This window comes from Narcine bancroftii, chromosome 2 (genome assembly GCF_036971445.1).
Source record: "Narcine bancroftii isolate sNarBan1 chromosome 2, sNarBan1.hap1, whole genome shotgun sequence".
Taxonomy (NCBI): Eukaryota; Metazoa; Chordata; class Chondrichthyes; order Torpediniformes; family Narcinidae; genus Narcine; species Narcine bancroftii.
This window is the reverse complement of record NC_091470.1, coordinates 187025471-187051760: the sequence shown is the minus strand read 5'-3', so window position 1 is coordinate 187051760 and position 26290 is coordinate 187025471. Positions and strand designations below refer to the sequence as shown.

Here is a 26290-nt window from a genome sequence, read left to right as displayed (position 1 = left end):
GATAAATTTAATTCGTGTGAAGAAGATATAGACGAAATACGAGATCAAGTTTCAGATGTGACCAAAATGGTCGAAGACTTACAAACTCAAAATAAAAATTTGGTGAAAAAGATTGATTATTTGGAAAACCAATCCAGACGGAACAATATAAAGATTATTGGTTTGCCGGAGGAATGGAGGGACCAGACCCAAGAAAATTTTTTACTGAATGGATTCCGCAGGTGCTGGATAAAGAACATTTCCCGGAAGGTATAATACTGGAACGTGCTCACAGAGCCTTGCGTAGAAGACCTATTTCAGGTCAAAGTCCAAGACCTGTTTTGGTTCGTTGCTTGAATTATTACGACAGAGAAATAATTTTACGAGTGGCTATTAGAAATGCACAACAGAGAAAATCACCCTTGATGATTCAAAATAATTGAGTTTTCTTCTATGCGGATTTGAGTCAAGAAGTTATGTTCCAACGACGGGAATTCAACTCTGCTAAAGAGTTGTGGAAGAAAGGTTATAAGGCAACCTTTAGATATCCAGCTGTTTTGAAGGTTTTTCAAGATGGTTACCAACCAAAGTTCTTTGATTCTCCAAAGGAAGCTATAGCATTTGCTCAAGAGCTGCCAATGACTCAGTTTCAACAGAGACGTAGTCCGCCGCGATCTCTAAGGAGACAAGAGATGGAAGAAAAGAGCCGTGCTCCAAGAAGGAATGGTTGTAATGGTGACTTGGCAGTTGGAGCTGATTAAAAGAAGAGTTGTTCTTTTTTTTTCTAATGTTTTTTTTTAAAAAAAAAGGAATATTAAATAATGATGATGTTAGTTTAAGATGAAGTGAGAGTTGGGGGAGAGAACTGGATGGGCACTATTCCCTGAAAGTCATCTGCTACGTGTGAGTTATCTCACACCCATTTTTTTTTGGGAGTTACCGCATTGCGTGGTTTAGACGGGAGGGGGTATTTTTAACCTCCTACCCGTTTTTTTTTTCCTTTTTTTGTATTATTAGATTAAAGAGTGAAGGTTTTTTTTTGTGTTTATTAAAAAAAAGCATAAGAAAGTATTTGATTGTTTCAAAAACTAAAAATTGATGTGGTTTTTTTTTGTAAAGATAATTCAGTAGATAAGGAATATTTGAAATTTAAATGTGAATGGAATGGATAAGTTTTTTTTAATATTTTTTCTTTAACTTTAAGGTGAAAGGAGTGGTAATTCTGGTGTATATAATGAGGCTTGAATTTTGTTTGTGGTTTATGCTCCATTTGTTGAAGATATAGATTTCGTTGTAGATGTGTTTTTATTATTTGGATATCTGAATTTTAACATAATGATTGGGGATATTTAAATGTGGTATTGGAGCTTTTATTGGATAACTATTCAAGAGTAAAAGGGAAAAATGGTGGGAGTACTAAAATTGAATTGTACAATGTTTAATGAGGTTTGAATTTTGTTTTAAGATGATGGTTTATGTGACTAATATGATGATTGATGTGAAGTTAGTTGATATTTGGTGAAGATTTATCTCTATAGAGAAAGTTTTTTTTTCATGCTACAATTTTTTTTTAAGAATTGATTATTGTTTAAGAATTTTTGATAGACAATGTTAATAACTTTACTAATTTTTTATATTAAGTTTGAGTTAAATATATGTTTCATCTGAACTCTGTTTGTTAAATATATGCATTTAAGTTTGATTTAAATGTTTTTTAAGTCTGATATCTTAGTATTAATTACTTTTCTTTTTGTTAGTATTTTAATCGGTTATGTTTTTGTTTTTTTTGTAAGTGGGTTTTTTTTCTCACATATATTATTAACTTTATTAATTCTTCACTCTTTATTTTGGGGGGAAAGGGGGGGTTGGACTAATTTGAGTTGGGTTATTAATGTGTAATAATTATTGGGGAGGGTATAGTTTATTTAGATTACTGATACTGTATTGTAATTTTATTATTTTGTTCTTAATTTTTTTTAATGTAATTCTATATGTTATTCATGTTATAAAATCTTAAATAAAGTTTAAAAAAAAAACACAGAGCACCTATGGCATAGGGTTTGCTTAAAGTGGGATGTGAGTGGAAAGGTTGAGGATCACATGGACTTTAGTGAGGACTTTGACAAGGCCCCACATGGGAGGTTAGTCAGGAATGTTCAGACGCTCAGTATTGATGGTGAAGTCGTGAACTGGATTCGACAATGGCTGGATGGGAGAAGCCAGAGTGTGGTGGGGGATGATTGCTTCTCAGACTGGAGGCCTGTGACCAGTGGTGGGCCTCAGGGATTGGTGTTTGTTGTCTATATCAATGATCTGGATGATAAGGTGGTGAATTGGATCAGCACGTTTGCAGTTGACACTAAGATTGGAAGTGTTGTGGGCAATGAAGAAGGTTTTCAAAGCTTGCAGAGGGATCTGGACCAGCCAGAAAAATGGGGTGAAAAGTGGTAGATGGAAGTGTGAGGTGTTGCATTTTGGAAGGACAAACCAAGAAAGGACATACACAGTGAATGGTCGGGCACTGAGGAGTGCAGGAGAAGAGAGGGATCTCGGAATTCAGATTCATAATTCCCTGAAAGTGGCATCACAGGCACACAGGGTTGTAAAGAGAGCTTTTGGCATATTGGCCTTCATAAATCAAAGTATTGAGCACAGGAGTTGGGATGTTATATTAAAGTTGTACAAGACATTGGTGAGGCCAAATTTGGAGAATTGTGTGTAGTTTTGGTAACCGAACTACCGGAAAGATATCAATAAGACAGAAAGAGGGCAGAGAAGATTTTCCAGGATGTTGCCCGGACTTCAGGAACTGAGTTACAGGGAATGGTTAAACAGACTGGCAAGGTTGGCGTAGCGGTTAGCACCACGCCTTTTCAACGCCAGTGATTGGGAACAGGGGTTCAAATCCTGCACTGTCTATTAGGAGTTTGTACGTTTTCCCTGTGCCTACTTGGGTTTTCCCTGGGGGCTCTGGTTTCCTACCACCATTCAAAATGTGCCAGGGATGTAAATTGGGCAGCACGGACTCGTGGGCCGAAAAGGCCTGTTACTGTGCTGTATGCCCAAATTCAAAAAAAGGGTGAGGACTTCATTCCCTGGAGCAGAGAAGATTGAGGGGAGATTTGATAGAGGTGTTTAAAATTATGAAGGGGATAGACAGTAAATGTAGGTCAGCTTTTTTTCCACTGGGGGTAGGTGAGATATAAACCAGAGGAAAGAGTGAAAGGGGAAAAGTTTAGGGGGAACCTGAGGGGGAACATCTTCATGCAGAGAGTGGTGGGAGTGTGGAAGTGGTGAATGCGGCTCAATTTTAACATTTAAGAAGAATTTGGGCAGATACGTGAATGGGATGGGTATGGACTGGGTGCAGCTCAGTGGGACTAGGCAGAAATAAAATGTTTCAGCACCAACTAGAAGGGCCGAAGGGGCCTGTTTCTGTTCTGTAATTATCTAATGCCTGCTTCACTCTCTTGAATATCCTGCCCAAGAATGTGGACCTCGAATAGCCAGAGAAAGACCATAACCCATCTCAATCTTCTGCTTACCTTCAGTATGATGAAGGCATCTTGTTGGGACAACTGAGCCTGGACGTTGGACAATTTCTCCTCTGTCTCTTTCAGGTGCTCCTGAATATCCTGGAGGTTGGTTTCCATCTTCTTCAGGATATCACCCTCCTGGTCAGCCAGTTCCTTGACCAGCAAGCTTTCCTTCTCATCCAGGACAGTGCGAAGCTTTGCAAATTCCGATGTGATGTGTTTCTGTAGGTTGTTGGACTGTTCCTGAACAGGCAAAGCGGATCAGCTGGTGATTCATACAGCCTGAGGTCCCCCTCCTCCTGCACATGTGCAGAAACGTGACCTGATTCCCATTGCTTTCATACCTTTCTATACACACACCCTCACACACACCCACCCTCACACACACCCACCCACCCTCACACACACCCACCCACCCTCACACACACCCACCCACCCTCACACACACTCACCCACCCTCACACACACCCACCCTCACACACACCCACCCTCACACACACACCCTCACACACACCCTCGCACACACACCCTCGCACACACACACCCTCGCACACACACACCCTCACACACACACCCTCACACACACACCCTCACACACACCCTCTCACACACACCCTCGCACACACACCCTCTCACACACACCCTCTCACACACACACCCTCTCACACACACACCCTCTCACACAAACACCCTCTCACACACACACCCTCTCACACACACCCTCTCACACACACCCTCTCACACACACACCCTCTCACACACACCCTCTCACACACACACAAACTCACACACAAACTCTCACACACTCCCTCACACACATATCCTCTCACACACATATCTTCTCACACACATATCCTCTCACACACACAAACTCTCACACACACTCTCACACACACCCTCTCACACACACTCACAGAAACATACCCTCTCATACACACACCCTCTCTCACACACACACCCTCTCTCACACACACACCCTCTCTCACACACACACCCTCTCTCACACACACACCCTCTCTCACACACACACCCTTCCTCTCTCTCTCTCTCACACACACACACACCCTCTCTCACACAAACACACACACCCAGTCATACACCTACCCTCACACACACACACACCTGGACATACACACAAACCCACCCACTCACACACACACACATGCACATCCTCACACAAAGGCACACGCCTCCCATGCGCCAATTCACTGTCTCGAGCACACGCACATACTCACAGTCACACCCCCAGCAGACATGCGCACCCCCCCACCCCCTTATAGATACCTGGATCTCCGAGATGCTCTGTTGCTGCTTGAGGAGGACGTTCTGCACAGAGGTCTTCTTCTGGTTCAGCGATTGGAGATTGGCTCTCATCTTCTCCTACAGAGAGCAGACAATTCCCAAAGTCACAGCATAAAGAAGAATACTTGTCTGGCCTACTCACCCACCTCTTTTAAAGCCCTACCATTGACTTCCCTTCAAACATTTCTTAACTGCCTCAACTGGGCTCTCTCGGAAATGCCTTTCAGACCCCAACCACCTGTTCCGTTATTTTTCCCCTCGGGCTACTTTTAATCCTTTGTGAATCACCTGCGCTCTGTGTGGCTTCCGACAGGATCAGACACTTTCCATTCTCGACACTTATAGAATCTGAATATTTTGTCATGAACACGTCGCACAATTTGTTGTTTTATGGCAGCGTCACAGGTATCACAGGTACAAAAAATTGCTATAAATTCATTTATTTTAAATAAATAAATTAGTGCAGAAGAGAAGGTGAGGTCATGTCTGGGGTTCATTGTAGGTTCAGAGATCTGATGGCAGAGGAGGAGAAGCTGCATTGTGTGTGTTCACCTTCAGGCTCCCGCACTGCCTCCAAATTTCTTGTCTGAATACCTGCATGACACCACATACAGCCCTGGCGGGCGTGGCAGAATTACTATGAATTGGTAGCGCAAAAAATAATCTGTACACAGTTTAACGAATCTCAACAAACTGACCGTGCAATAAAGGGAGAGCAAAGAGAAAATCAATCAAGTCAGAGTCCTTAAATGAGTGAGTTTGTCGTTGAGGGGTCTGATGGTGGAGGGGGTAGCAGCTGTTCTTGAACCTGGTGGCTGCGAGTCTTATGGCCCCTAGACCTCTTCCCTGATGGCAGCAGCGAGAACAGAGCCTGTGGTGGGTGTGAGGTTATTTGATGACTGCTGCTGCTCTCCGATGGCAACGTTTCCCCATAGATGGACTCACTAGTGGTAAGGCAGAGGCAAGATGGTGGCAGAGTGAAGAGAGCATGGCCTGGGTGGTGGGGGTCCTTTCTTGAATCACCGCCTCTTGTAGATGCCCTTCACCCTTCCATTTTAAACCTTTAATGATATATATACTCCGGACTGGGTCCATGGGTATGAACCAGATGGTGGTTGGGTATAAACCAGTCCCAGAAAACGGGGGGCACGGAGCACATGCGCTTGTTGGTAGCCCCTGAAAACAGGGACACGGGCTCCAAAGGGTTCATGGACCTTACACACTGTTAAACAGACCCTCCATCAACACCAAGATCTTCAAATCCAAATTCTTCCATCTATATGTTCCTCAGATTTGGATTCACCTTGGCCAATCTCTTCTGCGCTCTCTCGAAAATCTTTCCATCTTTTTCCGAAATCTGAGAACACAATGTTCCAACTGTGGTTAATCCAGGGTTTCACCAAGCTTCATCGTGACCTTGGTCTTGGACACTTTTTACGCAGCCTGGAACAACTAACTCAAGCTGCTCTCTTATTTTCAATGAACTAAGCTCCTAACCGTCCTCCCAGTTCTCTCTCTTTGCGCTTTGTATCTTCTTATTCTACCTCCCAATGTGTTCAAATGCTCAGTATTCATGGTATTAGGAGCGAACTGGATTCAACAATGGCTGGACAGGAGAAGCCAGAGAGCGGTGGTGGACAACGCCTTCTCAGACTGGAGGCCCTTGACTAGTGGCGGGCCCCAGGGATCGGCGCTGAGACCAGCATGATCAGTCATCTCAATCAAACGATCTGGATCGTGACGTGGTGGAATTGGATCAGCAGGTTTGCAGATGACACTAAGATTTATTGGAGGCGTTGCGGACAGCGAGGAAGGTTTTCAAAGCTTGCAGGGGAACCTGGACCAGTTGGAAAAATGGGCTGAAAAGTGGCAGCTGGAAATTAATGCAGATAAGTGTGAGGTGTTGCATTTTGGAAGGACGTCTACCATACACGGTGAATGGTAGGGCACTGAGGAGTGCAGTAGAACAAAAGGATCTGGCAATTTCACATTCTGACCCACCAACTAAATATAAATGTGGGGGACGTGTACACACCATTAACCAAATGGGCATTGCTATTACCACACCAGTCAGTGGGGTTCGAATTCGCTGCTGTGTGCAAGGAGTTTGTAGGTTCTCCCCATGTCCACGTGGGTTTCCTCCCGCCCTTCGAATCGTACGGGGGTTAAAGGTTAATTAGGCACCATGGGATTATGGGTCTTCACCGTGCTGTATGTCTAAAATTTCTTAAAATGCGAACATCTACATTGATTCCTTTAGGGCCAGGCATGATCACCCTCCACTGGAGAACAATATTTCGATGGGTCGTACGTGCAATCAGATGACAATAAACTTGACTTTAGGAAGTTTGGGGAGTCAAGGTGCCATGGAACTACCTGTTACCACTCAAGGATGTCACCAGATGTGCACCCTGCACCCTAACCCCAGATATCAAGTCAAGTATATTGTCATCTGATTGTACAACCTGACGAAACAGTGTTCTCCGGTCCTCAGTGCAAAGCATGCAGACGCAGAACCAGACACAACACAGACAGTACAAGTATTCATCTATACAAATAAATAAATATCACTTTGTGAATATGAGAGTCTCGGATGGTCAGCACGGGCAGTTCCTTTGGTCGTTCAGTGTTCTCACCACCCGTGGGAAGAAGCTGTTCCTCAGCCTGGTGGTGCTGGCTCTGACACTCCCTCTCCCTATCTCTCCCCCTCCCTTCTCTCTCCCCCTTTCCCTATCTCCCATCTCTCCCCTCTCCCTTCTTTCTCCCCATCCCTCTTCCCTCCCCCTCCTCATCCCTCTCTTGCTCTCTGTCCCTCCCTCCCCCTCCTCTCTCTCCCCTCCTCAACCCCCTCCCTCTCGCTCTCTCTCCCCCTCCATCCCCCTCCTCTCTCTCTCCCTCCTCCTCTCTCTCTCTCCCTCCTCCTCTCTCTCTCCCGTCCTCATCCCTCTCCCTCTCTTGCTCTCCCCCTCCTCTCTCTCCCCATCCCCCCTTTCTCCCCCTCCCCTCTTCCTCTTTCCCTCTCCCCCTGTGCAGTTTAGCCCCAGGCGACCTTGCCCCCCCCCCTCACCCTGTGGATCTCCACCGCCTCGCCCATCAGCATAAAATTGTGCCCCCGGTGGCTGCGGCCGTCCCGCCGGTCCAGGCACATCACGCACAGGAGCTTCTTGTCCGTGTCGCAGAAGAGCTTCAGCTCCTCCAGGTGCTCGTCGCAGAAGGGGCTGAGAGGTTTGCTGCCGGAGTCCTCAGCGGCGCGGGGCTGGAGGGCGCGGATCTTGCCGGCGAGCACCCCGAGGGCGCGGTTCGCCTTGAGGCTCTTGTCGGGGGAAAGCTGGCCGCACTCCGGGCAGGAGGCTCTCCCCTCCCTCTCCCAGCTCCGCACGATGCACTGACGGCAGAAGTCGTGGCCGCAGTCCAGCATCACCGGGTCGACGAAGAGGTCCAGGCAGATCGGGCAGTTCAGCTCGTCCCCCAAGCTCAAACTGGAGCCCGCAGCCATCCTGCCCTGCGCTGTCCCGGCACGAAATGGGGCGGCGCGGAGAGAGGGAGAGAGAGCTCTCCAAACCGGCCCGACCTTCCAAACTGGACACACCCGCAGCGAGTCCGCCCCCGAACTCGCCCAGGGAGACTTAACCGACCCAAGCTTTCACACCTCCAGACCTAAACCCTCCTACAACGTTCGATCCTCCTCTGGCAACTCCCTCCAGGATCAAGTTAATTGTAACTCTCTCCAGAACATTACAAACCTCCCAACGAGTTTCATTGTAATTTAAACCGACCCACAGTTGTCCACCTCCAAACCTAAACCCTTCTACAATCTTAAATCCTTTCATGGTAACTTTGAACCTACAGAGTTTTGAACCGGCAGAGTTTTGAACCTGCAGAGTTTTGGTCCGACAGAGTTTTGGTTCTACAGAGTTTTGAACCTACAGAATTTTGGTCTTACAGAGTTTTGAACCGACAGAAATATGGTCCTACAGAATTTTGAACCAACAGAGTTTTGGTCCGACAGAATTTTGGCCCTACAGAGTTTTGAACTTACAGAGTTTTGGACCTACAGAGATTTGGACCTACAGAGTTTTGGTCCGACAGAGTTTTGGACCGACAGAGATTTGGTCCTACAGAGCTTTGAACTTACAGAGATTTGGACCTACAGAGTTTTGGTCCTACAGAGTTTTGAACTTACAGAGTTTTGAACCTACAGAGTTTTGGTATGTCAGAGTTTTGAACCTACAGAGTTTTGGTCTGTCAGAGTTTTGAACTTACAGAGTTTTGGTCCTACAGAGTTTTGGTCCTTCAGAGTTTTGAACCGACAGAGTTTTGGTCCTACAGAATTTTGGTCCTATAGAGTTTTGAACTTACAGAGTTTTGGACGTACAGAGATTTGGACCTACAGAGTTTTGGACCGACAGAGATTTGGTTCTACAGAGTTTTGGTCCTACAGAGTTTTGAACTTAGTGTTTTGAACCTACAGAAATTTGGACCTACAGAGTTTTGGTCTTACAGAGTTTTGGTCCTACAGAGTTTTGGTCTGACAGAGTTTTGCACCGACAGAGTTTTGGTCTGACAGAGTTTTGAACCGACAGAGTTTTGGTCCTACAGAATTTTGGTCCTACAGAATTTTGGTCCAACAGAGTTTTGGTCCTACAGAGTTTTGGTCCTACAGAGTTTTGGTCCTACAGAGTTTTGGTCCTACAGAGTTTTGGTCCTACATAATTTTGGTCCAACAGAGTGTTGGTCCTACAGAGTGTTGGTCCTACAGAGTGTTTGTCCTACAGAGTGTTGGTCCTACAGAGTGTTGGTCCTACAGAGTGTTGGTCCTACAGAGTGTTGGTCCTACAGAGTGTTGGTCCGACAGAGTTTTGCACCGACAGAGTTTTGGTCCGACAGAGTTTTGGTCCGACAGAGTTTTGGTCCGACGGTCCGACAGAGTGTCGGTCCGACAGAGTGTCGGTCCGACAGAGTGTCGGTCCGACAGAGTGTCGGTCCGACAGAGTGTCGGTCCGACAGAGTGTCGGTCCGACAGAGTGTCGGTCCTACAGAGTGTCAGTCCTACAGAGTGTCGGTCCTACAGAGTGTCGGTCCTACAGAGTGTCGGTCCTACAGAGTGTCGGTCCTACAGAGTTTTGGTCCTACAGAGTTTTGAACCGACAGAGTTTTGGTCCGACAGAGTTTTGGTCCGACAGAGTTTTGGTCCGACAGAGTTTTGGTCCGACAGAGTTTTGGTCCGACAGAGCTTTGGTCCGACAGAGCTTTGAACTTACAGAGACTTGGTCCTACAGAGTTTTGGTCCTACAGAGTGTTGGTCCGACAGAGTGTTGGTCCGACAGAGTGTTGGTCCGACAGAGTGTTGGTCCGACAGAGTTCTGGTCCGACAGAGTTCTGGTCCGACAGAGTTCTGGTCCGACAGAGTTTTGGTCCGACAGAGTTTTGGTCCGACAGAGTTTTGGTCCGACAGAGTTTTGGTCCGACAGAGCTTTGGTCCGACAGAGCTTTGAACTTACAGAGACTTGGTCCTACAGAGTTTTGGTCCTACAGAGTGTTGGTCCGACAGAGTGTTGGTCCGACAGAGTGTTGGTCCGACAGAGTTCTGGTCCGACAGAGTTCTGGTCCGTCAGAGTTCTGGTCCGTCAGAGTTCTGGTCCGTCAGAGTTCTGGTCCGTCAGAGTTCTGGTCCGTCAGAGTTCTGGTCCGACAGAGTTCTGGTCCGACAGAGTTCTGGTCCGACAGAGTTCTGGTCCGACAGAGTTCTGGTCCGACAGAGTTCTGGTCCGACAGAGTTCTGGTCCGACAGAGTTCTGGTCCGACAGAGTTCTGGTCCGACAGAGTTCTGGTCCGACAGAGTTCTGGTCCGACAGAGTTCTGGTCCGACAGAGTTCTGGTCCGACAGAGTTCTGGTCCGACAGAGTTCTGGTCCGACAGAGTTCTGGTCCGACAGAGTTCTGGTCCGACAGAGTTCTGGTCCGACAGAGTTCTGGTCCGACAGAGTTCTGGTCCGACAGAGTTCTGGTCCGACAGAGTTCTGGTCCGACAGAGTTCTGGTCCGACAGAGTTCTGGTCCGACAGAGTTCTGGTCCGACAGAGTTCTGGTCCGACAGAGTTCTGGTCCGACAGAGTTCTGGTCCGACAGAGTTCTGGTCCGACAGAGTTCTGGTCCGACAGAGTTCTGGTCCGACAGAGTTCTGGTCCGACAGAGTTCTGGTCCGACAGAGTTCTGGTCCGACAGAGTTCTGGTCCGACAGAGTTCTGGTCCGACAGAGTTCTGGACCTACAGAGTTCTGGACCTACAGAGTTCTGGACCTACAGAGTTCTGGACCTACAGAGTTCTGGACCTACAGAGTTCTGGACCTACAGAGTTTTGGTACTACAGAGTTTTGGTACTACAGAGTTTTGAACTTATAGTGTTTTGAACCTACAGAGATTTGGTCCGACAGAGCTTTGGACCGACAGAGCTTTGGACCGACAGAGCTTTGGACCGACAGAGCTTTGGACCGACAGAGCTTTGGTCCGACAGAGCTTTGGTCCGACAGAGCTTTGGTCCGACAGAGCTTTGGTCCGACAGAGCTTTGGTCCGACAGAGCTTTGGTCCGACAGAGCTTTGGTCCGACAGAGCTTTGGTCCTTCAGAGCTTTGGTCCTATAGAGTTTTGGACCTACAGATCTACTGTAAGCCCTTCTACAACATTTGGTCCTTCCAAGACAATTCCCTGCAGAACCTCCCAACAAGTTTAATTTAATTTAAATTAAACAGACAGCACGATAACAAGGCCCTTCCAGCCCACAAGCCTGTATCGCCCAAACACACCAAGGATTTGAAGGGTGGGAGGTAACTGGAGCACCCACGGGGTTAATGTACAAACTCCTTACATATCACACCCTGCTCCAGGGAAAACCAGCCCAACCTTTCCAAACACCTCCAACCCAGGCCCATCCCAGGGAAAACCAGAGCTGTATGATCCAGTGATCACTGGGGGGGATCAGAGGTGGAGAAGGTGAGCAAATTTATATTCCCAGGAGTCACTCTTTCGGAGGACTGTTCCTGGACCCAACACACAAATGTCATTGTGAAGAAAGCACATCAGCACCTCTCCTTTCTTAGGAGTTTAGCGGAGGTTTGGTTAGACATAAAAAAATTTTGGAAAACTATTACCGATGTGTGGTGGAAAATGTGCTGATCGGCTGCATCACGGTCTGCTACAAGGATGGGGGGGGGGGGGGGAGTTGGGCACCAAACCCTCTAAGTGGAAAGCCCAACATCTACGGGCAATGATGCCATCGGAGGGCAGCAGCGATCATCAAGGATCCACACGCCACCCAGTCAGTGCACGCTCTGTTCTCGCTGCTGCCATCAGGAAAGAGGCGTAGGGGCCACAAGACTCACACCCACCAGGTTCAGGAACAGTTGCTCCCCTTCCACTATCAGGCCCCTCAATGACAAACGGGGACTAATTTGCTCATTATTTATTATTGAATATTTATTTTCTGCATTACACAGTTTGTTTGCACTGCCTTCTACTTCTCTCTTTTCTTCAGTACAGCTTTTCTTTCAAGACAGATAAGTAGAATTTCTGTCTGGCCTGCAGGAAAAATAATCTCAGGGTTGTATGTGATGTCATGTATGCACTCTTGACATTTCAGGCAGTCCCCAGGTTACGAACGTCTGACTTACGAACAACTCGTATTTACCAACAAATTGTGCCTCCAGTTCGCACATGCACATAATGTTACCTCACGAACGCCCCTTCCGGTATGCAGGATGTTGATGTGTTAACTTTCAATCATGATTTTTTTTTTCCTTATCAAGACGGTTTTAAGAACTGTTTCTCTAATTCTGTTTACAATACTAAGACAAACATTTTCCTAACCCGGGGACTCCCTGTATCTCCTCCACACCCTATCTAGTGCTATCCTTCCTATACAGGGTGGAGAACGGAAATAATCGGAAAGTCTTTCCACGAACTGGGAGGGTGGACAACTTGACTTCCCTCTGTGCTGCATTAATGTATGTTTCACTATTGTATCAAAAGAAGGGAAGTTATATCAGGAAAGAAGCTGTGACCCTGGTGACACAGTTAGCTGGTTCAGCACGGTCAACGTTGCCTTGAAGTAACTCTATTGTAACAAAGGGCAATACTTGGAGTTCCCAGGCTGTGCGGGATTAGTTACTTAAAAATAGGAAGAACACGGGCAAGCTACAATTGGCTTCATTTGTAGAAAACTCACTTCAGAAAGACTGGCTTGATTATTTTAGGGAATTCAACACATCCTGATACCCTCTGTCCTTCCCTCCATGACTCCAAGCCTAAGAGAATAAAGTCAGTGCTCTACTGAAGTTATAAGCGGCACGGTTGGCGCTGCACCTTTACAGCGATCGGGACTGGGTTTCGAATCCCACGCTGTCTGTAAGGAGTTTGCACATTCTTCCCGTGTCTGCGAGGGTTTACCCTGGGGGGCTCCGATTTCTTCCCACCATTTTAAACGTACCGGGGCGGAGGGTAATGGGGGGTAAATTGGGCAGCGCGGATTGGTGAGCTGAAATGGCCTGTAGGACCAAAGCTCTGTAAGACCAAATCTCTGTAGGTCCAAAACTCTGTAGGACCAAAATCCTGTAGGTCCAAAACTTTGTAGTTCAAAAACTCTGTAGGTCAAAAATTCTGTAAGCCAAAAACTCTGTAGGACCAAAGTTACCATGAAAGGATCTAACATTGTAAAAGGGTTTAAGTCTGGAGGTGGACAACTGTGGGTTGGTTTAAATTACAATGAAACTCGTTGGGAGGTTTGTAATGTTCTGGAGAGAGTTACCAGGAAAGGATCTAACGTTGTAAGAGGGTTTAGGTCTGGAGGTGTGAAACCTTGGGTCAGTTTAAGTCTTCCTGGGCGAGTTTGTGTTGTATGTCTAAATTTTAAAATTAAAATTTTAAGACCATGAAACATAGGGGGAGAATAGGCTATACGGCCCTTCAAGTCTACCCCATAACTTAATCATGAGCTGATTCATTTTCCCACTTAGGCCTGGCCTTTTCCGTATAACCTTTGATTGCTAATCAAGAACCCATCAATCTCTTTCTTAAATACACCGGCCTTCACAACAGCCTGTGGCAACAAATTCCACAGATTCACCATCCTCTGAATGAAGAAATTCATAAACAGCCAAGAGGCCTTAGGTGGATGTGGGTAGCAGGTCAGGAGAGGAGAGGTGAGGGGGGGGAGCGGCTCTGAGAATGCAGAACTGGAGGAACAGAGGGATGGGGAAAGAGGGAGAGAAAAGGCGAGATGGAGGAGACAGAGAGGCATAGGGGTGTGGGTGGGTTGGAGGGTGCCCAGATAGAATATGATTGGGCGGGGGGGGGGGGGGTGTGGTCTCGGTCTGGCAGTGCATGAAGCCATGGGCAGCAATATTGGTGTGGGGACGACGTGTGGAATTGAAATGGGTGGCCACTGGGAGATCCACGCTCTTGCAGCGGGCAGAGCCCAGTGAAGCAGTCTCCTGGTCTGCTCCCAGTCTCTCCGATGTAGAAGGCTGAAAAGGTGGTGAGGGGAGGAGGTGTGGACGCAAGTGGGGCACCTGGTGTGCAGGTGTGGTGATACACCACTAGCCTACTGCAGGGGGCGTCCTGTGTACCTGCAGGAAGAGCACCAGAGGACAGACCAGACCTAGCCAGCTGTCAATCAGCTGACCTGAATGGACCAAGCCCCACCCGGTCAGCTGCCGATCATCCGCCGGGATGTAAGCCACAGATGGCCCCTCGAGGTCAGTCACTCGGAGTTGCAGCTGACTGCAGCAGAAGATTTTAAGTAGAATAAAGCCTGTTGTTCAGTCTTTTCGAATCTGTCTGCTTACTGTCACCACATTGCATCACAGTAGGCAGATGGGATCCGTTTAAATTTGTATTACGGTCAGGAATGGGCCAGAAAAGGAATCCAGAAAATAGAAGATTGCTTTTTGGGAAATAATTTATTAACATTTGAGCAATTAAAAGATACATATGGAATAACACAAGGTACAATGTTTGCATATTACCAGTTGAAAACTTATTTAAAAGATAAACTGGGAAATAGCTTGAAATTACCAGAAAGTAGCATCTATGAATATTTAATCACAGACGCAATGAAAGTTAAAAAATTTATCAAACTGCAATATAAAGAAGAGGATGAAACAAAGTATAAACCGAAACAAAGTTGGGAAAAAAGATTTAAACGTAGAGATAAAGAACGAAACATGGGAGGAGTTACGTACAGGAACACGATAAATACTAGATTACGTATGATACAATATAACTGGCTACATAGATTATATATTTACTCCTCAGAAATTAAAAAAGTGGGACCCAACAGGATCGGATCGATGCTTCCGCTGTCAACAAGAGACAGGAACAACATTACACGCAATTTGGACATGTTCAAAAGTGAAGACTTTCTGGGAAAATCTAAACCTAATAATAAACAAAATCACAAAAAAAAATACCAAAAGATCCAGCAATTTTTCTATCAAATAATTGAGACAAAAAATTAGGACATAACATACAGCCCTGAGATTCCTTTTCCCTGCGGGCGCGGCAGAATTACCTCGAATGGGTAGCGCAAAAAATAAACTGTACACAGCGTAAACAGGTAAACAAATAAAGTGTAAACAGATAACAAATGTAAACAAACTGACTGTGCAATACCGGGAGAGCAAAGAAAATCGACAAAGTGCACAAGTAAGAGTCCTTCAACGAGTCCCTGATTGAGTTTGTTGTTGAGGAGTCTGATGGTGGAGGGGTAGCAGCTGTTCCTGAACCGGGTGGTGCGAGTCTTGGGGCCTCGATACCTCTTTCCTGTTGGCAGCAGTGAGAACAGAGTTTGTGCTGGGTGGTGGGGATCCTTGATGATTGCTGTTGCTCTCTGATGGCAGCGTTCCTTGTAGATGTTATCAATAGTGGGGAGGGTTCTGCCTGTGATGTCCTGGGTTGGGACCACTAACTGCCAATCAAGATTTGGCCCCACCCCACCCAACCCATCAGTGCACACCTGACCACCTTTAAGTACATTTGTACTTGGTCTCAGGCCTTTGGCCATTGTAATCTATCAGACCTTGCTGGCACCGAGTCACTGGCTCTCTGTAGATGCCCTGGGCTGGATCTCCCCCCCCCCCCCACCCAACCCCCCAGGCTTCCAGCACTATAAAGGTCATCACATGTGCTCAGCTCTTCCTCTTTACCATGTTCGAGGGACCACCCTGTTTCACTCCAGGCTGAACACTGTGGAATGGCACTGGAGAATCCTTTGTGTGGTGTGCTCGGTCAGGTCATTCGTCAGAGTGCTATTGGGACCATGTAACCCAGTGCTACCTGTCTCATGGTCAGGTGGTCGGCAACCAAACTGGCTCCCCTGCCAGGCTTGCCTGGTGCAGGAGGTAGCTGGACACCCTGCAGGATGCAAAACAAGATGTTAAAAGGTGAACGGCACCTCCTATAGAGTCAATGACCATCATGTGGCGTGAAACACGGGGAAAGGGCATCCCTTGCATCAAAGCTCAGTCTGGCCATCTGAACTTCTCCCAGCGGACTTGGACTTCACCATCCCACTGGATATGGGAGGGGATGTCAAGAGGGTGGGTCTGGACCTGTGCAATCCTGTATTCATCTAAAATTCATTCCTACACATGCTGTTCCTTTCTGAGGAGTGGGGTATCCTCGTACCAAACCCCATGATCTGACTGAAAGGAACCATCACCATCCCATGGGATGGAGAGCCAGAACTGTTATAGAGTTGGAAGCATATTAGCTAGTGTCCTGAGTAGCAGAGTCTACACTGAGTCAAGCGCTAGCAAGTGTGTGTGTGTGTGTGTGTGTGTGTGTGTTTGTGTGTGTGGATGCGTGAGTGTGGGTGTGTGTGGGTGTCAATTTGTGTGAGTTTTTGTGTGTATGAATTTGTGTGTGTGTGTTTGAGTTTTTGTGTGTGTGGGTGTGAGCATGTGTGAGTGTGTGTGTCTGTGTGTGTGCGTTTATGTGTGTGGGTGTGAGTGTGTGTGTGTTTGTGTGTGTGGGTGAATTTGTGTGTGTGGGTGTGTGTGTTTGTGTGTGGGTGAATTTGTGTGTGTGGTGTGTGTGTGAGTTTGTGTGTGTGGTGTGTGTGTGAAAGTTTGTGTGTGTGTGAGCTTGTGTGAGTGTGTGTGGGTGTTTGTCTGTGTGTGTGTGCGTGTGTGTGTGTGGGTGTGAGTGCGTGTGTGTGAGTTTGTGTGTGTGGGTGAATGCGTGTGTGTATGAGTTTGTGTGAAAGTTTATGTGCGTGTGTTTGTGTGAGAGTGTGGATGTTTGTATGTGTGTGAGTGTGTGTGTGTGGGTGTGTGCTTGTGCATGTGTGTGTGCACGTGTGTGAGGGTGTGTGTGTGGGTGTGTGTATGTGTGTGGGTATGTGTGTGCAGATGTGTGTGTGTGTGTGTGTGTGTGTGTGTAGATTAGTGGGCGAAGCATGCATCCTCGGGGTTGATTGTCAGTGAGGAGGAGACGTTGTTTCCAATTCATACTGACTGGGGTCTTCCGATGAGGAAGTCAAGGATCCAGTTGTGGAGTGGGGGGGGGAGGGTATAAAGACCCAGGGTTTGGAGCTTCTTGACCAGCACTAAAGGAACAATGGTGTTGAAGGCCGAGCTGTAGTCGATGAAGAATTGCTGATGTCGAGGTGATCTAGGGCTGAGTGGAGAGCCAGCGATATTACACCTGCTGTACAGCGATTGTGACAATAGGCGAATGGCAGCGGGTCCAGCCCTTTACTCAGGTGCGCGTTAATCCTGGCCGTGACCAACCTCCCAAAGCAATTCATCACAGTAGATATGAGTGCTACCGTGTGGTAGTCGTTGAGGCAGCTCACACTGCTTCACCCAGAGAGGGGGTAGGGGCATGGAACGAGCTGCCAGCAACGATGGTGGAGGCAGGGAGAATGAGATATTTAAGAAATTATTAGATGGCCACCGTGTCGGGGGATGGGGGGTCACAGCATCTCGCTTGGGAAGGGGGCAATGCCCACGGATGCCCCTCCTTGGCTCCGGCCCTGAAATGTCAGAATAAAATTTAGTTAAACTGAACCTTAGGTGGATGACATTAAATTGAATTAATGAGAAGATAAGTGAACACGTTTCAAAATAGAACCCCACTGGACTATTTTGTCTTTACCGTGCGAGCATGGTAAATAAAGGTGACCTGACTTGAGGGAAATTCTCGGCAGTTGTTAGAGTAGGTCATTGGGTTAGCACAAGACTGTGGGCCGAAGGGCCTGCGTGGAGTGCTGGTGCAGACTCCCCATCCGTAGCCATCCTGAGTACTTCCGGCAGCGAATAACTTTTATGAATGAAGGCGAGTCCCTTTAACCACTCGCTCGGCCAGCCGGTGGGCGGTGTTCGTCCCTCGTTGCGGTTGGACGGGGCCGCTGTCAATCCATAACGTCATAGGTTTTCGACGCCGCTTGATTCAATTGCGAGGGGAACGGGAGCTGGGCGCGGATTGGTTGCTTGGCTTGGCTTGGCAGTCAGGGCGGGTTTCCGGGAACAGGCCTGCGCTTCAGCCGGAGTGAGGAGTCATCGATCTTTCTCCCCACCCCACACCCCCCGGCCCTCGGGCAAACGCCATGGCGACTGAGCTGGACAGTCGGTTCTTCGCGGACAACCTGCTGAGCAGCGAGGATTGGGGTGAGGGTCTAGGATGAGGGGAGGAGTTGGGGGAGGGGAGGAGGCAGGAGGGTGGAAGGGGGAAGAGGGGTGGAGGGGAGGAGGGTGAAGGGAGGAAGAGGATGGAGGGGAGAGGGAGGAGAGGAGTGTAGGGGAGAAGGAAGGGGAGGGTGGAGGGAGAGGGGTGGAGTGTGAAGGAAGGGGGAGGTAGGAGGGTGAAGGGAGGAGGGTGAAGGGAGGAGGGTGAAGGGAGGAGGGTGAAGGGAGGAGAAGGGGAGGGTGGGAGGGGTGGAAGGGGAGGGGTGGGAGGGGAGGGTGGGAGGGGTGGAAGGGGAGGGTGGGAGGGGTGGAAGGGGAGGGTGGGAGGGGTGGAAGGGGAGGGTGGGAGGGGTGGGTGGGAGGGGTGGGAGGGGAGGGTGGGAGGGGTGGAAGGGGAGGGTGGGAGGGGTGGAAGGGGAGAATGAAGGAAAGGAGGGGAGGGGTAGAGGAGAGAAGGGGAGGAAGAGGGGGAGGGGTTGGTGGGGGAGGAGAGGGTTCACCTCTGGGCACACAACTGATGTCGGTATCCACCTAGTGCTATGGGCTACCTCTCATCTCCACCATCTATAAACTGGTGGCTGGCATTTTCCACATTTTGGGCTCCTTGAGGAGCGTTAGAGAACCATGAGGTTTGCAGATGGTCCAACGATGAGTTGGCTTACGGAGTGAAGGTTGGGAGGCTGGTCAACTGAGATGAGAACAGCCACCTGAGTCTCAATGTGGACAAGACGAAGGAGATGTTTGTGGACTTCAGAAGGATGAAAGTTGGCCTTTCTCTATTGCACATGAATGGTTCCCCTGTGGAGAGAGTGGAGAGCACAAAGTTCCTTGATGACCTGTCCTGGACCCACAATGCTTCCTCGTTAATCAGGAAGACGCAGTAGTGACTGCACGTCCTGCGAAGTCTGGGGTGGGCAAGGCTTCCTGCCACCATCCTGTCCGCTTTCTAAGGAGCTCTATCGAGAGCATCCTGGGATCACAGTTTGGCCCAGTTTTTGCTGTGGAGAATTGAAACAAAGGTCAATCTACAGGACCATAAGTGCATCAGAGAGGATCACTCTGGTCTCTCCACCCCACCCCGCCTCCCCTCCGCTGACGTGATCATTGAGTACTCCCTCCACCCTGCACACAGCGTCTTCCAGCTACTCCTGTCGGGAAATAGATACAGGAATATTAGAGCCAGCACCACCAGTACAAGGAGAAGCTTCTTCCCACAGGCAGTAAGAACGCTGAATGAGCTGTTCAGTTCTGAGATTCCACTCCTGGTATCCAGCACCTATGGGGATTGGTAGATGCCGGATCAGTGAATTTGCCGGTTGCTTGAGGTTGTGTTGTGTGGATTGGCGAATTGACAACTAGGGGATGTGTCAATTTTAAACTTTTGAGTTTTTACCTAATTATTTTCTGTGGTTTTTTTTGCCAGTTACTTGGATTCTGGATGATGGTATTTAACTGTATTTAATTTTACATATGTATAGTGTATTGTTTGTATGTGTGGACCAGGGAACGCTGTTTCTACAGTCATTTGATAAGAAACTTTAACTTGTTATGGGGTTGAAAGAAAAAATATCAGTCATGCTTCAAATGGTGGAGCAGACTAGATCCACCAGCCTCTGTTTCGATATCTTGTGGTTAGGTAATGTCAGAAGTGGGGACTTGGGTCTTTTTTTTAACCATCTCGATTTTGCAAAACTTTTACAGTGAGTGAGAAAAGTCTCTTCTTTTCCCTCCCCCCCCTCCACCTTTGTCCTGGGCTAAAGTTGTTCAACTTGTATCGGAGAATTTTGCAGGCCTGAAGTTTCTTTGACAGCGCCTCAACAAACCTTTGCAACTTGGCTGTCGCAGACTGAACATCTCCGGCCCCGCTATTTAAAACAAGTGATTCATTGGTGTGACACGCGGCGTTATTTGCCGAAGTATAAGGTGTCTCTCCACATATATACAGCTGTGAAGACTTCTGGAAATTTGGGCCTGTGAAAGTAAACTTGTTTAGTGATTTCCTTCAGTGAAGTTTTCATGCGCTGGTCCCTTGACTTCTGGTCACTGTCCCTATGCAATGAGGTTTTCAATTGAATTTCCATCTGCCAGGTGAGATTAATGGAAAGATGAAGTTATCCAGCTTTTGTTTTTCCACTGATGTTTACCAAAGGGAATCTTAAGACCTTGGAGCAGAAATAGACCATTCAGCCCATCGACTGTCCTGCCACTTAATCGCCATTCCCTTACTTTCCCCCATTCCCTGACATTCTCCTTTTAGGCACTTTCAGGTGGCCAAAGTACACTGATGTAAAGCCAGCATATTCTACCCCTATGCAGCTGTCAGGAGGCCACCTGAAAGAGCAGGAGGTTCCTCCGAGGCGCACTTTCCAACCCTCCTCCGAGAGGGATAATTGCCAGAGCTCTGAGGTTCTCCCCCCCCCCCCCCCCCACCCCCCGGGCACCTGAATGCAGCCGCCTGAAAGTGGCTGTTAAGGGGATGACCATCAGCTGGCGAGCGCCCCCTGGCGCAGGACATCAGGACAGGGGCAGCCGACATGGGCTGTCAGCCCTGGGGTGGCTGGCGGTCGGCGGCCCCCAACCCTGCATTTCTGAAGGGACAGGAGGTGGAGTGCACTCCAAGGCGCCTCCCATGTAGCTGTCCCTTTCAGGTGGACAGCACTGCACTTTCAGCGCTGCTGCCTGAGCGACCATTCCACAGGTCTGAATCCATTTCTGCAGGCACATTCTTGGCAGAGAATGCACCTGAAAGTGACCTGATGCTTGATATCCATCTCTGCCTTAAATGCACCCAAGAACTTGGCCTTCACAACTGCCTGTGGCAACAAATTCCACAGATTTGCCAGCCACTGCTGAAGAAATTCTTCCACACCTCTGTTCTGTGCGGACGCCCTTTGAGCCAGAAGTTGTGCCCTCTTGTCCCAGGCTCTCCCACCGTGGGAAACAGCCTTCCTACACCTACTTACTCTGTGATGGAACTATGATGAAATTGTGGTTCTTTTGAGTTACATTGGAGATTAGCTTCTTGGGTGGATAATCTCGCGATGCTAAAATACATCTCACTGCCAGAGCAGTTAACAGATACGTGATTCAGAGAGGCAGACACTTTGAAGAAGTAAGGGAATTTTGGTTAAAGTGTTAAAAGCTTTCTCGTTCCCATTAGGAGATGGATTGGTGGTCATGTTATGCACTTGAGAGGAAGGGCACAAATTACCCAGGGAGACTGTAGCATAAACATTACTAATGCGGTTCTCTGTTGGAGCTGGCCATAGCCTTAACAAGAGAAGTGGATGTCTACTTGAAGGAACTTCCAGAATTATGGGGAATACATCCTCTTGGATTGCTGTTCAGGGGAACTGGCGTGAATCTCATGAGGATGCCTTGTTCAAGCTTATTATTAACTATGTGTACAGTGAGATGAAACAGCTTTTCTCCAGACCACTGTCCACACACACATAGAGTATATACATGAATATATCATTTAAAAATGTGAATATTTTTGGGATGGTTTACTCGGTTACAGGATGCTGTTCATTGTTTTCACAGCCTATGGGGAATGTTATTTCCCAGCCTGGCAGTTCTGATTTTGACCACCTCCTTGATGGTCGTGGGTCAAAGATATTGTATGCTGTATGAAAACAGTCCTCAATAATTATTTGAGCCTTGCTTAAGTAACGCTTCTGGTGAATGGCGTCTGCAAAATGTTGTCAAGATGGGTGGTGGGGGGGGGGGGGGGGGGGGGCGGGGGGGGGGGCAGCCAGTAGTGTTTTGTTCATTGAGTGTGTATTAATCTCTGGTGATGCTGCGTTTGTTGCTCTGAACCGACAGCTGTTAACTTTGAGTCGGTCCAGAGTTCCCTGTGAGGCAAATGGTTTCCTTCCTTGAAAGTCACTGATGAACAGGATGGCCTTTTACACCGACCGAAACGGAATCTTTTAAAAATGTATATATAATTATTTAATTACCTGGTGGGAACTCGTTTGGATCTGTCCTGCAGGCTTTTTGCCCCCAGTTCAGTGAGTGAGATACAATTACTTACCTGGCAGCAATTTCTGACCATCCCGGGAGAGTAGGTTGAAGTCAAAGGAGCTTGCAAAACATTTTTGTGAACCCATGTCAGGTGCAAGTGTATAAATAACATAAAATCCAAACGCTGAAGATGCTCCACGTCTGAAATACAGATGGAAATATTTTGGAGGTCAAAGTTCAGATTTATTGTCAGCACACACATGGGTAGCCTGGTTGGCAAAGTGGTGAGTGCAGTGCCTCCATAACAGTTGGGACTGGGGTTCGAATCCCGCACTGTCTGTAAGGAGTTTCTCCCCAGGCCTGTGTGGGTTTTCTCTGGGGACTCCAGTTTCATCCCAGTGTTTGAAACGTACTGGGGTGGGGGGGTGTAGGTTAATTTGGCGGCATGGACTCATGAGCCGAAATGGCTAAATATGCTGTCCGTCTAAATACATCACATACAACCCTGAGGTTCTTTTTTTCTGGAGGCCAGGCAGAATTTTTGCCTTATCTGTAACTGTTCAGGAAGAATCTATGGCAAGGATAGACCTGATGATTAGGTTGATGATCTTTCATGTTTATCAGCCGAAACCCTCTCTACATTCCTCCACAGGGAGCAACTCCTTGTGTGGATCCAGTTAGCCTTGCCTATCAAATCTAACACCGTTGACAATGTACTCCCACCATCTCCTACTGCACTAGCCCCCATTCTCCTTGTGCTTCGCTCCATTGCTTTCCTGACATTCTCTCCACATCTTCTTTGCTCGTAGAAATATTCCTGGCCACCTGTGGAAGAGCAGATGAGCTTTGTGTAAAAGATCCAGATAAGCTCTTGCACAGCACACATGCAAAACAGCAAGTTCCCTCTGGCTAATAAGTCAACAACAACACTGCACTTTCTGAACAAAGTACAGAGTACAAACAAGTTTAACTCAAACTAACAGGAGCAATGATTTCCCCCCTCCTTCTCCCAATAGAGCCACCTTTCTAGTTACAAGTTCATGCAAGAGGTTACCATGTGAGGAGCAGTTAACAGCTCTTGGCCTGCACTCGTTGGAATTTGGGAGAATGAGGGGGCTCTCATTGAAACACAGTAGATGTAGAAAGGCTGTTTCCCTTGGTGGGAGAGTAGGGAAAAAGGTATGGAGGAATTTCTTTAGCTCGGGGTGGGGGGGGGGGGGGTGCCAACCTTTTGCATTCCATGCGTCAATTTTTTTCATCATGAGTTCAGATCCATGTGCCACTTAAATTCCGTCGGGCAACGTCCAACCGCATATATGTCCATGATCCCATTATTCAGTTACTGCGAGCAAGTCCACAACAATTTAGAAAAAGGCGATCACTAACTTTGGGAAATTGTATCCTGTATTCCAAACTGATGCAACTGTGCCGCTCTCTCCCTGTATCAGTCCAACTAATCCCACTGCCCCACAGCCCTGTAGTGGTTCCAACTAATCCCACTGCCCCGCTCTCTCCCCTCCACTGCCCGCTCTCTCCCCACTGCCCCGCTCTCTCCCCACTGCCCCGCTCTCTCCCCACTGCCCGCTCTCTCCCCACTGCCCCGCTCTCTCCCCACTGCCCCGCTCTCTCCCCACTGCCCCGCTCTCTCCCCACTGCCCCGCTCTCTCCCCACTGCCCCGCTCTCTCCCCACTGCCCCGCTCTCTCCCCACTGCCCCGCTCTCCCCACTGCCCCGCTCTCTCCCCACTGCCCCGCTCTCTCCCCACTGCCCCGCTCTCTCCCCACTGCCCCGCTCTCTCACCCACTGCCCCGCTCTCTCCCCACTGCCCCGCTCTCTCCCCACTGCCCCGCTCTCTCCCCACTGCCCCGCTCTCTCCCCACTGCCCCGCTCTCTCCCCACTGCCCCGCTCTCTCCCCACTGCCCCGCTCTCTCCCCACTGCCCCGCTCTCTCCCCACTGCCCCGCTCTCTCCCCACTGCCCCGCTCTCTCCCCACTGCCCCGCTCTCTCCCGCTCTCTCCCCGCTCTCTCCCCGCTCTCTCCCCGCTCTCTCCCGCTCTCTCCCCGCTCTCCCCGCTCTCTCCCCGCTCTCTCCCCGCTCTCTCCCCGCTCTCTCCCCGCTCTCTCCCCGCTCTCTCCCCGCTCTCTCCCCGCTCTCTCCCCGCTCTCCCCGCTCTCCTCCCGCTCTCTCCCCGCTCTCTCCCCGCTCTCTCCCCGCTCTCTCCCCGCTCTCTCCCCGCTCTCTCCCCGCTCTCTCCCCGCTCTCTCCCGCTCTCTCCCCGCTCTCTCCCCGCTCTCTCCCCGCTCTCCCTCTCTCCCGCTCTCTCCCCGCTCTCTCCCCGCTCTCTCCCCGCTCTCTCCCCGCTCTCTCCCCGCTCTCTCCCCGCTCTCTCCCCGCTCTCTCCCCGCTCTCTCCCCGCTCTCTCCCCGCTCTCTCCCCGCTCTCTCCCCGCTCTCTCCCCGCTCTCTCCCCGCTCTCTCCCCGCTCTCTCCCCGCTCTCTCCCCGCTCTCTCCCCGCTCTCTCCCCGCTCTCTCCCCGCTCTCTCCCCGCTCTCTCCCCGCTCTCTCCCCGCTCTCTCCCCGCTCTCTCCCCGCTCTCTCCCCGCTCTCTCCCCGCTCTCTCCCCGCTCTCTCCCCGCTCTCTCCCCGCTCTCTCCCCGCTCTCCTCCCCGCTCTCTCCCCGCTCTCTCCCCCGCTCTCTCCCCGCTCTCTCCCCGCTCTCTCCCCGCTCTCTCCCCGCTCTCTCCCCGCTCTCTCCCCGCTCTCTCCCCGCTCTCTCCCCGCTCTCTCCCCGCTCTCTCCCCGCTCTCTCCCCGCTCTCTCCCCGCTCTCTCCCCGCTCTCTCCCCGCTCTCTCCCCGCTCTCTCCCCGCTCTCTCCCCCCCCGCTCTCTCCCCGCTCTCTCCCGCTCTCTCCCCGCTCTCTCCCCGCTCTCTCCCCGCTCTCTCCCCGCTCTCTCCCCGCTCTCTCCCCGCTCTCTCCCCGCTCTCTCCCCGCTCTCTCCCCGCTCTCTCCCCGCTCTCCTCTCCCCGCTCTCTCCCCGCTCTCTCCCCGCTCTCTCCCCGCTCTCTCCCCGCTCTCTCCCCGCTCTCTCCCCGCTCTCCCCCGCTCTCTCCCCGCTCTCTCCCCGCTCTCTCCCCGCTCTCTCCCCGCTCTCTCCCCGCTCTCTCCCCGCTCTCTCCCCGCTCTCTCCCCGCTCTCCCCGCTCTCTCCCCGCTCTCTCCCCGCTCTCTCCCCGCTCTCTCCCGCTCTCTCCCCGCTCTCTCCCCGCTCTCTCCCCGCTCTCTCCCCGCTCTCTCCCCGCTCTCTCCCCGCTCTCTCCCCGCTCTCTCCCCGCTCTCTCCCCGCTCTCTCCCCGCTCTCTCCCCGCTCTCTCCCCGCTCTCTCCCCGCTCTCCTCCCCGCTCTCTCCCCGCTCTCTCCCCGCTCTCTCCCCGCTCTCTCTCCCCGCTCTCTCCCCGCTCTCTCCCCGCTCTCTCCCCGCTCTCTCCCCGCTCTCTCCCCGCTCTCTCCCCGCTCTCTCCCCGCTCTCTCCCCGCTCTCTCCCCGCTCTCCTCCCCGCTCTCGTCCCCGCTCTCTCCCCGCTCTCTCCCGCTCTCAGCTCCCGCTCTCTCCCCGCTCTCCTCCCCGCTCTTCCCCGCTCTCTCCCCGCATCTCCTCCCCCGCTCTCTCCCCGCTCTCTCCCCCGCTCTCTCCCCGCTCTCTCCCCGCTCTCTCCCCGCCTCCCCGCTCTTCCCCGCTCTCTCCCCGCTCTCTCCCCGCTCTCTCCCGCTCTCTCCCCCGCTCTCTCCCCGCTCTCTCCCCGCTCTCTCCCCGCTCTCTCCACCGCT

General features: G+C 50.0%; 2 protein-coding genes across 6 annotated transcripts in view; one reads left to right on the top strand and one right to left on the bottom strand.

Moving 5' to 3' along the window:
- The window catches only part of LOC138754780 (zinc-binding protein A33-like), a 28921-nt gene extending 20455 nt beyond the window's left edge, over positions 1–8466 (bottom strand). The window contains exons 1-4 of one of the 2 annotated variants that reach the window (XM_069919598.1): positions 7885–8466; positions 6121–6174; positions 4800–4895; positions 3525–3758 (exon numbers count right to left, since the gene is read on the bottom strand). In XM_069919598.1, coding sequence (XP_069775699.1) covers positions 3525–3758; positions 4800–4895; positions 6121–6174; positions 7885–8313 — 813 coding nt within the window. In that variant the 5' untranslated portion in view covers positions 8314–8466. The remainder of the gene's footprint in view (positions 1–3524; positions 3759–4799; positions 4896–6120; positions 6175–7884) is intronic. The other variant, XM_069919599.1, reaches the window with a different exon arrangement.
- The window catches only part of LOC138754779 (cyclic AMP-dependent transcription factor ATF-6 beta-like), a 98014-nt gene continuing 78107 nt past the window's right edge, over positions 6384–26290 (top strand). The window contains exon 1 of one of the 4 annotated variants that reach the window (XM_069919595.1): positions 6384–6580. Coding sequence is in view for 2 of the 4 variants with exons in the window: in XM_069919596.1 (XP_069775697.1) it covers positions 18419–18479 (61 nt within the window). In the remaining 2 variants the exon portion in view is untranslated. Of the gene's footprint in view, positions 6581–18267; positions 18480–19630; positions 19718–26290 lie in introns of those variants that run through there. The other 3 variants (XM_069919596.1, XM_069919593.1, XM_069919594.1) reach the window with 3 other exon arrangements.